Raw genomic sequence first — 13,354 nt, 5'->3', positions numbered from 1 at the left:
AAGGCCACCTGATTGGCTCTTTGTGCTGCGGTTTCTTCTCCCTGTCTGAGTGCTGCTTTAGAGTGGATTGCAAGATGCTGATACCAGGACAAATTCAAGTACTTGCACTGCTTGCTGAAAAAAAATACACTAATGATTTATTCATAGAATTGCAATAATTTGTGTCATTTAAACCTCCCTAATATGGCATTGTTTGCAGCTGGCATAGCTCATGAAACGTGTGTCATATTCACTGCAGTTCAGCTTTCTCTCGCCTTGTATTATATATTTGTTGTCCTGTGTTGTGTGACCAGAACAATTTTAACTATGTGAGAATTATGAACTGCATGGTAACTATGCATCTCTTTTTTTTATTGCAGCCATCAGTAACCACACACTCTACTTCCATATTTACACCCACGCCGACTGCGTCAAAACCCAGCATCACCCCAATGAGCCCTGTTCTAGTGGATATCAAAACAAAGTTAGATTTAAATGATGGGAAGAAGAGCGAAGTGGAGGAATTAAGAGCCCAGCTGAGCGAGTTGTTAACTATTGTGGATGCACTTAGGAAAGAACATAGGTATGTCATCTTGTTTGTGCACGGATGGGAGGCAAAGAATCCTGGATAAATACAACATTTTAATAGAGGAGCCATTAATGTGTATGCAGAGGTTTATGGCCATATAACACATTTTATTTCCGGATTCAAAAGTTTACTGCATATTACCAGCAAAGCTTTAAATATATTTAACCAGTTCATATCCTTTGTAATATGCTATTCAATAGCACAAAATCCACAGGAAGCTGAAAAAGCAGGTAACAGGCTAGAAATGAAGGAAAGCAGACCTGTAGGTTTACACCTGGTAAATCAAAGTGCACCTAATGTAAAGCTTTTTTTGTTTAATTTTTAATATAATAGGGGACTGGTAAAACCCCTATCGGGTTTAGTGTTTTTTTTGGGTGGGGGGGTTGCCCTTTGTATGCAACTGGGGGGATTTTCCTTCATTTTCTGTCTTGTAGATGCAAAAGGAAATGACGAGGTCTTTCCTAAGTGTGGGCGATTCTCTTAGTTAGTGGAACTAGTATTCCTATTAGAAAATGTCTCCTATTTCTGTTTTGGTGACAATTTAATAGTTTTGGGCTTCCCTCCTTTCAGTCCCTGTGTTGGTCACCAGGACAAATTTAAGAGAGTGGATTTCCCCAAGGAGGACACAGACAACAGTAGTGCAAATAGAGAAATAAATGAAAGTACAAGAGAAGCCTTGAAGCAAATGCACTTGTCATTGGACTCTGAAAATTCTCAGAAGTGTCCTAAACTGATCTCGAGTGCAAGATGAATGCACTTAAAAGAAAGCAGCTGCACTTGCCCATAGACCTAAGCCTTAACTTTTCTGTAGAGGCTATTGCAGGAATAAAGTGACTCTGTCATGAGAGAATCAGGATTGCAACCCTTTGTCACAGTCCTCAAAAAAGCATGCTGTGATTGAGTGTCAGAATTACTTATCTCTATAATTGCTATGGGTCTGCAACTCGGACAGCTGTGAGATCAAAGCATCTGAATGACAGCCAAGGAAATATCATTGTCAATGGAGAGTTTAAAATTGGAAGGCCTTGTTAATCTCTCATGACAGTGCCTATAAGACAGCGGTAGGTAAGTTCTGTTTTACCATGTTTGCTGATGTCGTGCTTGGAAAGCAAATGAACTGAGATCACTTATAGTTTGTTAAAGAGCTTTTGGTGAAAATAAGTTTTTGAGTTCCTAAAAGCCTGCCAAAGCCAAAATATACTATATTGCAACTCTTAGGCTTTTTAGATTTGGAGGCTCCATTTGTTTTTTGGGTTTTTGTTTGTTTTGGGGGTTTTTTAGGCTTTTTTTTTTTTTTACCATTATTTTTTGTGATAATCCTGCAAGTAACTTACTTGCTCTCTTTCCTAACTGTGCTCACATCTCCACTGTATCTGTGGTGGAGGGTCATGGTTGTCACCCAATTGCTCTCCTGATTTATAAAAAGGAAATCGCTGCCTTTGGGTAAAGTGGCTATAATATGCCAGCACTACAATTTGTGATACCAAACACTACAATGTTGTACAAACTATATCAAATCTGATGTATATGTGATCATAAACATATGAATAATATAAACTCCTCAACATACGTGTAATCCTGATAATCGCATATCCAATTAAAATGAAATATAAGATATGAAAAAATCTGACAAAACCTAAATCACCAGCTCATCGTATCAATAAAAGTCCAAAAAATATCAAAATAAAAAGCATCAGTGTGTGCCACTCCTTGTAATAGTATTGATCAGGAAAGATGCCCAGCAGTCCACTACTTGTGATGGTTCTTTTCTCAGGAAAGACTGCCAACAGTCAGTGCTCCCCACAGCAAATACACAAGACTTAACGAATCAATGTGACCACTGTGTAATATATGGTCAGACAGCGCATGAAAGGTTAAATCCTCCCAGTCTCTACTGCACCAACAAAGACATTTCCTGGGAAGTATTCACATGTTCCCCACAATTGTGGCATATAGAGAGAATATAAAACAACTAGCATAGAGTAGCATAGTTTAAAACCTCCAGTTTATTATTGGGCGGCACAGTGGCTAATTGGTTAGCACTTCTGCCTGGCAGTACTAGGGTCGCTGGTTCATATCCCAACCACAGCAACGCCTGCCTGGAGTTTGCATGTTCTCCCTGTGCCTGTGTGGTTTTCCTCTGGGTACTCCGGTTTCCTCCCACACTCCAAAGACATGCTGGTAGGTGAATTGGATCCTGTCTAAATTGGCCCTAGTATGTGTATGTATGAATGTGAGTTAGGGACCTTAGGTTGTACACCCCTTGAGGGTTAGGGACTGATGTGAATGTACAATATATATATATATATATATATATATATATATATATATATATATATATATATATATATATATATATATATATATATATGTAAAGCGTTGCATAAATTGATGGCGCTATAAAAGTACCTGAAATAAATAAAATAAATTATAAAACAAGTCCATACTCACATATTGAAATAGCAAGGTAAAGCAGTATCGCAACAACACGCATCTGAACGGCAACCTTTTCCATCCTGTCTACCAGCAAAGCGTGCGTGATGATCCAAGGCACCCTTTTGTGGGGGAGGGGGGGTTATGGTTGTCACCCAGGCTGCTGCCCTGATTTGGACTACAAAGAGGTCTTCCTACATTACATATGGAAGAGGCATTGATAATTCACAGACGTTGGCTTGTAAGGAGATGAGATTATTTTTGCTCTCAGTTTAGCTACAATAAGTGACAAAAATTATTTTTTTTTGGGCTGATGTTCCATGTATTTCCTGTACTTTCTGAAAATGTTGCAGCCTAAAAAGTTTAAACTAATTCAGCCACCACATCTAAGCTGCAATACTTTATATTTGTGTTCTCAGGTTTAGATATTTTTTAATGATGCTCATACTCCTATTTTTTTCTAATTCTTCAGGAAAGAAATAGATAAATTAAAACATGACCTAGAAGAGGAAAAACTGCTACGATCCAGTTTAGAGGTAAGTGAAATAAATGAAGACAGAACTGCTCATCGAGCTTAAAGTGAATCTGCATTAATATCCTTGCTGCTAAACCACCAGAACACATGTTTAACAGCCATGAGACGTGCCTACATGTGAACCCCAAAACTTAGGGTGTTCTGGTATACAAAGACCTTAGGTATTCAAGAAAAGCTCTGTCCCATCTTTGAATCTGTGCCTGGTCGCTAATGCATGTAGCATTCTTTCTGCAGTTCTGTAATTTCTTCTCATTGTGCTTTTCACTCATACGCTTATAATAAGTTTGAAAACCTTGCTGGATTAGTCAACTCGTGATAAGTGTTGGAATTGTAACTGTTTTTGGAAATGATGCAGCATTGCAGAATTCTATATAGAAAAACGTACTGATTAGCACAGCAGCAACATGTTGCATTCATTGTTGGGCTCTGCAACTGTATCTACAGACTGAAGATGGCAGTGTGCCTCTGTTTAATTACCTGATAGGATCTGTGGTTTAAAAAAAAAATACATTTTAAATATCAAATGTATTTTCTTTATCACTCATTAAAGGCGTTCTATAGTCAGAGCATATGCGCATACATTTTCATTTTATACCATTGAGCATTGTAATTGCAATACAAACAGTTATGTTTGACAGTTCAGTATAAGTTTACTTGAAAAATCTCCGTTAATGGTGTGAGTGCTGCTGCCTTTCTCGAACATCCTGGATTTCCTGCATTCTTTGCTGCTTCTGTGGTCATTCCTTTGGTTTATGTCTAATTTCTAAGGACTACATATCCGATGGTACTTTGCTGCTTGCAGGCAGTGATGATGTGTGTTTCCTCCACTGACTGTGCCCTTTGTATGCTGTTTGAAATGTGTGACACTATCATTTGTCCTATCTCCTTCATCTCAAGCCTTCACCAAGGTTTTGACCACTGTTTCTAGTCTTGCTACACTCCCAGGTTATTCCCATTGTAGGACAACTAGACAACCTTCTATTAAGAAAGTGGTCATCTCAAACTTTGACCATCAATGTAATGCAGACAGTCCTGACCCTAAAAGGTTTGCTTGGATTGTAAACCTTAGAAATTAGCCCTGGAACCAGAAAATCACAGAGTCTCAGGACCTGGTTTTAGACATGGCCCAAGGCAAAGTTTTCCCCAAGAAGTAATTCTAACTCTCAGACTCTACAGTCCAGGAGACATTCGACTTTGTGATTGATGGTAGTCTCCTTCAGTCAATCCCAATGAATGTTAGAAAGGACTCTATCCTGGGCAGAACACCATGTTCCAGCCTTGTCTGCCATTCACATTTTAGACCTGGACAATTGTCAGTCTGCCGAAGTGACTGGACCTAGGGGAGTGGTCCCTACACATGCAGATGTTTCAGGACCTGTGTCACAGGTGGGGGACACCAGATGTTGACCTCCTGGTTTCAGTTTCCAGGTCCAACATAGAGCTGTGCAGATTTGTCTGTAGATATGGGGATCCTCTGGCAGAAACGGTGGATGCTCTTGTGACTCACTGTGGGATCAGTACGAATCTTCGTCTTTCCTTCTCTAAAACGTTTTACCTTGTCTGCTCTGTGGGATTGAGAAGAAATGTTTCAGTGTTCTCTTAATGGTCATAGGTGGATGCAGTACTCAAACATGATGAAACTTCTGCCAGGATCAGCCACATCTCACATCTCAAGGTCTGGTTTGCCACCGTGCTTCACCTTCACTGGCTTTAATGGCATGAATGCTGAAACCCACGTCTTGAGTGCCAAAATCTCTACACATAGGTTTACTTTGCCTGGTGTGAGGAAAGAAAGTTTCACCCCAGAAAATATTCGTTGGGACGAATCCTAACTTTTTCTTTGCAATCTGGTTTAGGACAACATTTTGTCCTTTTTTCTGTGGTGTCTGGGTTTACCACTCAGCCACTGCTGAATGACACAAAGAATGACTGCCTTTTTTTTTTTTCTTTTCTTTTTTACTTCTCATCAGCCGACTAACTCAGATCATCATGTATAAGCATATGGTTTTAAGGACAAGTTGCCACCTTACCGTAAAATCCCACCCATCTGCGTTTGTGATCTATTAAGTACTGCTTTTGTACAAAACTGAAGCATGCTGCAATCGGCAGGTGTTTATAACTGGTTGGCGAACATCTATTTATTTCTTTTGCTTGCCAGTGTCCTAATCCTGTAGCTGGCAGCATAACCCAAATGTTTAATTAACTCCAAAAAAAATGTATGGCAAGTACAAAAATCTTTAGTCACAAGGAGGGTAAACAGGCTTCAATAAAGCTGGCTTGAAGTTGAGCAAAAGCTTCAAAAATGGTTTGCAAAAGCTTGTCTGTACACACAGCTAATGACAGCTCTTTCCTTTAAAATGTTTGTGCTTTTGCGTTGTGGACCCTGCATTGTGACACTCGTGGCAATGTTCCCAGAATAACTTTTTTTTCTTTTTTCTTTTTTTTTCTTTTCTCCTTTCTCCATCAGAGCGAGATCGAGAAGTTAAAGAAAGCTGTACAACTGACATGAGATGGACTTCCTCTTGCATCTCGGCATCCTCTTCACATTTTCAATCTGTTCCACCTATATAAACAGAAGGATAAACATGATACAGAATTTTATTATTTGTTCACAATAAGAGACAGCTGTGGTTTCCTTTGTTTCTGCTCTCTGCCAATACAATTTGAGGCCTTACTTCTTATGAGCTGGAGCGGCAAGCCTTTTTTTTTTTTTTGTTTGTTTGTTTTAAACTGGGTTTGCTTGAAATACTACTGAACTTCTGTGTAAAGAGAGGGAATTATGTATCAGACTTTTATTAAATACTTCTATTGTAATTTTTTAAATGTTTATGCTATAAATATGGTGATATATATATCTATAAATATCTTTTCAAATAATCTGTAATATAGTCTATCAGGGGTCCAAACGAATAGCCTTAGCTTTATCGCGAGCTGTTATTTTTCCTATTCTTGGAAAGGGAAATTGACTTTTTTTTGTATATTTTAGATAAAATTTACAAATAATTCCCCCGGTTGTGCCTGTGCACAGCTGAGTATTAATAACGAGCTGTGTATAAAATTTCTATCAATATAGCAAGATGTTAAAAATCTCTGTTGAAAGCATCTCATATATATGCATATTTAGCTCTTTTTGTTTTTTTTTCTTTTATATGTATATGGAAATCGAGTCACTTGCACTAGGATTTAAACAAGGGATTGTGTTAAAAAGTGAGTCCAACAAGAATCTGATTATTCCGTTTTCAGTGGACTGAGGTGGGTTTGACTGCCAGTTGGCTTGTTAAAACACTCCATGCCTCCGGTGTCTATGTCCAAAAACAAATCCAAACTTCACCCTCCTGCCACACACTTGAAATACCTTGCTTGATAATCGATGTCACCTATTTTTCTGATCGGCTCTTCATCTGTTTCTTCATAGTGGCAAGCAGAAATCTGGTAGCATCTCTGCTTGGCGTTAAATTAAAGCGACTCTGTCACCTTAAACGAAAAAAACCTTCCATAAAACAGAGTGAAGACTCAAGGAAAAGACGGCTGGACATTCTTTTAAGAGCTAGAGACTGCTGAGGAAACTTCACTTTTGGCCCTTCTGGAAGTTGAAGCTGTCTATTTCCGTTGCCTCACGATGTGGTCCAGTCTGCCACCTTCTATGTCATGTCTATATCCTATAGTGGCATAGAGGCCAGCAAAAGGAACCACAGCACTTAGTGACTGACCAGACAGCCAGGACACCTGGAAATGTCAGATGTGGAGGTTCTTCAGGCGCCCATAAATCTTTTCAAAGAGTAAAGGTTCCAGAAAAAAAGTTCTAGGAATAGATAGGACAGGAGGGCATAAACCTTCTTCTATTGCAGGAAACATTTTATGGATTTTTGTTTTTTGTATTTTTTTTAAGGCAACCTTTAAAATGTTGATCTCCTCCTGGTAGCCTGTGTTTTGCTGATCTTCTGTACTTTGAATCACAAACCCTAAGAACGAATATTGCATCTAGAGAAGTAAGGTTAACTGATTTGCCAACTGTCATTGACACAGCAGAGGTTCAGCATGACAGCCAAACGGCTGTCTTGAGCCATAACAGTGTACATATTAGTTCAGTAGCCAGGTTTCCTTTTATATATCAGGGCTGTTGTGGAGCAGGCATAGGCAAATCTTGGACATCAGGGAGTCAGAACGTCCTTGCTAGGGTCATGGACAATTTAACAAACATGGTGGAAGATTGAACCAACCTGCTTGTGAGTGGGGACACAACATTTAATGCAGTAAATTGGGAGCATTTGCACTTACACTGGATTCGCCACTTTTAAAATCATTCCATATATTCATTACTGATATGACTTTCTCCGTTTTGTATATCGCATGAAAGCTGCCCCTCTAACCCCAGGCTTCTCAGCCTGACGTCTAGAAAGACTGTTCAGCTCTATGCAATATTTTTTTTACCTGTGTATATTCCCAGAAATAAAAGCTATGTATGAATATAGGTAAATTTACCCCATGCCTTTTAAGATACTTTTTTATTGCTATCCGTGCAGCCAGGTTGCATTTGTTTATTTCAGATTATGCTCCTTTGTTTAAATTAGCTGTGATTATATAAAACGATATACCAGTTTTTCATGTATGTTTAATATTCTGTAAGATTCTATTTTCATGTAACAGTGTTTGAGTAAGGGCTCATATTTATGGGAGTCATTAGATACAGTCAGCACTGGCCTAACAGGAATAGGCGCTTCTTTTGCGATTGAACATAGACCACTTGTGTATTGTCATAAAATCCACTGACCATCCATGTGTGTCACCACCTCCCAGTGAGAACAATCAAAATGCAGTTTATTTCAAGATTTCCGTGGCTAACAAATCTGAGTTATACATACTTAACGTTTGTTCCTTGAAAGGCTGTTTCCCTGCTAGAAAAACTTTCACTTTTTGGTAATTGCCAGAGAGCTGAATCTGCCTTTGGAAACTTCCAGCTCTGGTGGTGATATATCTGTACAGGAGATTTCCTGTATTTAAGGTTATGAAAGCCTAACTGAGCTTTCAGTTTAAATTGGCTAAATAAAATTAGAGCGCGTCAAAGCAAAATGTGTTACAAGAGTCCTACGATTCATTTTCTTTAGTAAGCACCCACAGCCTTGGTAGAAAAGCCTGTCTTCTACCAGCATGTCTTGCTTTATCCAAGCAGAGTCCGTTAAAGCTCCTTGTTACCAAACTGCCTGCTGATTGGAGAGCTGTAGCTCTGGCTAAGGGGGGGGGGGGGGGGTGAGTTCCGCTCTCTGTAGAGACACTGCTGCTTCCACACAGAGGAGGGTTCTTCTCTGCAATTTCCGTTGAACTTTAAATTTAAAAAAAAAAAATGTTCATGAAGTATGCAGTGGTAAGGAGATATTGGTGAATATTGAGGTATGGCCACTGTACAAAATTAGAAATGGATCGTTGAGTCACCCAAAAAAACTATAGGCAAAACTTTTTTTTTTCTCCCATTCTAGATAAAAATAAATGAGGGTTGAAACCCCTGTCAGTTTATTTTTGGCCATCTGTGTCCCATTGGGGAGATTTCCTTTCACTTCCTGTCCCATAGCCAAAACAAAAAGTGAGTGGAAATACCTGCAGATTAAGGGAGTTCCCTGGGGACCCCAAAGTCACCAGAACTGATGTCCCCATAGGAAAGTTTTCCCTTTATTACTTTCCTGGGGACAACCCAAAATTTGGGTTTTTCTTCTCCTTTCACTTTCGATAATGGTAAACAGGACAAATGGGGGAATCTCCCTAATGGGGCACAGACAGCATTGAAAACCTGACAGGTATTATAACTTCTCTCCACTGTGTCTGAAACAAAAAAAAAACAAAATATTTTTAAATATAGATTTTGAATGAAATTTACCTTTGCACACCTACACTACCACGCTTTGGAAACAGCTATTCAGTTTTTCTGTGTTCAGGATTAGGGCTCAGGCTTCTGATGGGCCAGTGCACCTAGATAACCACTACAGTTGATTTTGGGTGGCCGCTGCTGGGTCAGTACTCATTTTGGATGCTTCTTTAAAGTGTTCCTTGTACTGCTTGCAAGGTCCCCTTTTTAAGTACTCCTGTCCCTTCCTCTTGCTATAAGCTAAGATAATCATAGAGGCATACACTAGTAAGGGAAAAAGATGTACTTCCTTTTCTTTTGGCTTCCATGGTGCAGGGAATGACATAATCCTCCTGCTGATAACTTTCCGAGGAATAATGAGAACTCCAAATCTCTTGAGAAGATGCTGCAGCACAATACTGGAAGTATATTCTCAGCCACATTCGGAGTTCTAAATGACCCGGATCTCACAGGACGAAGGATAACATTGCCTTGCCTAGGTGCTGTGATCAGAGGCTGGGGGGAAAGGTAAGTATACTATGTAATGTTTTTTTTCTACAGGTTTTAAAGTTTATGCAGTGTTTCCGAAAGGGGCAGAGGGGGCACTTGGGAACCAGACCTTGCATTTTATATGGAAGGTCCATTTTAAAATGGAGGTGTTGATAATTGCAGTTTTTATATCATTGGTCTGTGCTTGCATATGTGCCATTTATGCTGCTAGGGAATGCAACCCCACCCAAAGAGATGCTTGCATCCATTGATTTTTATTAGTGTCCCAAATACTGTGGGTTGCCTCATTTATTCTGAGTTCACAAGAGTGATATTCTCTTAAAGACAAATTACACAAGCAGTTTTCACCTGAGATCAAACCTGGACTGTAAAACAAGGAATTATTTGCAATTGTAACTGGAAAATGAGTGAAATCTATTGACCATACATGTAAATTACTGAGTTCTGTTAATCCTTCATTGTTCATGACTGCCCGTTTTGAGTCTCGGATACTTGAACTGTTCATTGGATCATATGTGGGGTGTTTAGAAGTGGTGTGACTTTGCAGTGACTTGGTCATAAGCAACTGATCTTCAGCATTTCCCTTTTTTCATCACCTCCGTTTAATTTGCTTAAATGCAACTTTGTGAAAAATCCATGTGCCTTCAGCCCAGTGGGATTCCTAACAATAGGGATAGTCGTATGCATCAACAATATTCTGAAATTGCTTTTTTCCTTTTGCTTTAAAAGATTAGTTCACCCTTTATTACATGTTACACCCGTATTCAGGGTCTAACATGTTATGAAAGGACCGGCTCCCTCACAGCGCTGTGGGAGTTCATTGATTCTTCCTGTCAGCGTGTATCGTCTTTCCTGTATGGGGGATGTACAGCAGATATACTGACAGGTCTGCAGGAAACCTGCATGGCACCAACCATATGATCGCTGGTGCAATGCTTTACAGGTTCCTTCAGCAAAAAATAATAAATGCACATTTTTTTTTAACCTGCAAAAAAAGTGTATTATTTTTTGTGAACTTATCCTTTAAATGAGGTTTATTACCTAAACAATCGGCAGTTGGTGACTGAGTGATCTCACACAGCACTACAGTTGTCTTTTTTTTTTTTTTGCGATCAGTCATCACCTGACCAGTACCCTAACCACAACCTTTGAACCTAAAGCAAGCTATAGATAAATTGATTTTCTCTGGTGGAAGGAAGAGTCTCTTGATTCCCCCATCAATATACTCCATGTTGATGGGAGAATGCATGTTGATGGGAAAATAGCACCGCTATTGTGTTTTTCTGGCGTGGGGCGTGGAGAACTTACCTGACTGGGAGAATGCAATGATTGCTGCTAGAAACTATAGTCGCGGGCAATAATCACATGCTAAAAATCTGGATTAATCAGCCTGCTCATAGATGTACTGAATCTCTGCTGGTCCCTGCTCAACCGGCTGAGATTCGATACATGTATGGCAGGCTTAATATTAACTCCAGTCAAGCTGTTGTGCAAACAGATGTGTTGGGGTAATCTCCGATCCCAGTGCTGGGATATGTAAGAAGACATGCTGGTAGAAGACAGGCTTTTCTCATTCACTAGTTATCTTGACCATGTGAAATGATCACCTGTCCAAAATTGCCAAGGAATGAAGTTATTTGCCTGCTTTTCATTGGATGACAAGTGACTCATCTTCTTACAGCTCCACATTGTGATCCATTTGAATCATAATTCTTGCATCTCTAATAGAGTTTCTTGACTTTAATTCCCAAGTAGTAAAGCCCACCGCCACTAACTAATATTTTTAGCATTTGGAATTTGATCATTCAATAGGTTGGCTGAAAATTGCTTGTGCATGTTGTCCAACACTGCTGGTATTTGGAAGTACAGAGGTGGCCTACCTCTATTTTTAATGCTATGCTGTTGAGTTGCTGGAAGGGCAAGTGGAACTGCTTGATTCTTAGGCGTGAAAGAGCCAGAACTGTATAAGCCTTCACGATCACAGACAATAGGTCATCTTCTCCAACCATCTCTGGAACTACAAGTGCCAGCATGTCCAGTCAAAGCTTGTACTTCCACACTGTGGAGCCTCTGGATGTTGCAGGGTTTTGCCATAGCATGCTCAGTCTGTGTCCTTAAATGGGAGATTTGCATGGAGACAATCAGTATAATCTGGAAATAAAAGGCCTTCTTTTCATGTGTAGCAATAAAATGAATGAAAACGCAATGAGGTAATTTAACAAAGTAATTTTTTTGTAAGCTGCTCTGGGTGTTACTAGCCAGGCAAAGTATCACACTAAATGTCTGTTTTATGTCGTATTTACCAAGGAGAAAAGTTTATACATAACATTCCAAATCCTACAAAGCTGCTTATGTCAGCGCATCAGATGGGCTGTTTACACTCGCTGTAATATAATGCATGCTTTCAGGGCAGATAATAAAATGATTGAATTTTCACAAAGTCTCTTTGGGTGTTATTAACTTTGTTTTTTGAAAAGTCTGCAAGTTGTATCAGAGGCACTTATGGTAATGAGTACATGTAAACTGCAAATTCATTGTCTGTACTCAATAGAAACAGAGAATAAATGAGCTTTTATTTAGAGGAGCACTTCATGTCTTTCAGGTTTCCGTTTCCATCACTAAAGGGACTCTGCAAAGGCTTCTATGATGCATATTTGTGTAACCTCAGTTTGCTGGGCTTAGTAGTCAGAACTTTGGCGCAGGTGGTGTTTAACACAAGGTTTTAAAGACAAAAGTAGGTAAAACATTAAAGTGTAACTTTAGTCAGAAAATTAAGTCGCTTCAGGCTGGCCCCTAAAAATAAGTGCCTATACTGTTTAAAATCCAGTAATACACTTTTTTTACCCTGCTCTGCACATGCTCAGTTGCTTTGCTAAAAAAAAATGAGGTTGATCTGCTGACAGCCTAAAGATTTACTGCTGCTTGGAAGCTCTGGGCTTCAGCAAAATGGCGGCCTCCAGAAAGAAGAAATATAATTAATATGGAATGTTTGTTCCTTGTTAAAGAACATTTTTTTTTTATATCAAGCTGTTATGGGTAAATTCTGCTTTAATACGGGCCCTGAATCAGGCCCATGCACTCAACATCACATCAGATTGCATTGGTACAGCTGTTTCTTATATTGAAGTAAATGTACCGCATACAGTAGTACATGCTTTCACCTGACTGCCTGTGAAAATATAGTTTCACTTATTGGCTGCTGTAAAACAGACTGGTCTGTATTTTTTGCTTATATTACAATGTTGCTTAGGAGAGTTACCTTCAGCCCCCCTTTGTGATTGACAAGGACTGATGTGAGGAAAAAATGTTTCTCTGGCACACAGTAATAAAATCTTATTGGCCTCTAGTCCGTGTCACTCTATCCAAAACAAAAATTGTATATCCAAACGGTATATTTTGCAGCTAACCTTGCATATACATGGATGGAATGATTGTCTTTGCTGCAATAATGACTGGTTTGAGAAGCACTGAC

The 13,354-nt window shown here is 39.3% G+C and overlaps 1 protein-coding gene across 1 annotated transcript in view; it reads left to right on the top strand.

Moving 5' to 3' along the window:
- LOC149442465 (CD2-associated protein-like) overlaps positions 1 to 12,461 on the top strand; it is a 75,146-nt gene extending 62,685 nt beyond the window's left edge. The window contains exons 14-16 of the mRNA XM_089656124.1: positions 360 to 562; positions 3,474 to 3,537; positions 6,004 to 12,461. Of these exons, the coding sequence (XP_089512250.1) occupies positions 360 to 562; positions 3,474 to 3,537; positions 6,004 to 6,045 (309 nt within the window). The 3' untranslated portion in view covers positions 6,046 to 12,461. The remainder of the gene's footprint in view (positions 1 to 359; positions 563 to 3,473; positions 3,538 to 6,003) is intronic.
- The last annotated feature ends 893 nt before the right edge of the window (positions 12,462 to 13,354 follow it).

The sequence above is a fragment of the Staurois parvus genome, unplaced genomic scaffold, assembly GCF_062004578.1.
Source record: "Staurois parvus isolate SC_StPar_1 unplaced genomic scaffold, SC_StPar_1.0 ptg000886l, whole genome shotgun sequence".
In the NCBI taxonomy this organism is placed as follows: Eukaryota; Metazoa; Chordata; class Amphibia; order Anura; family Ranidae; genus Staurois; species Staurois parvus.
Note: the sequence above shows the minus strand (reverse complement) of the source record. Positions and strands in the feature narration are given on the sequence as shown.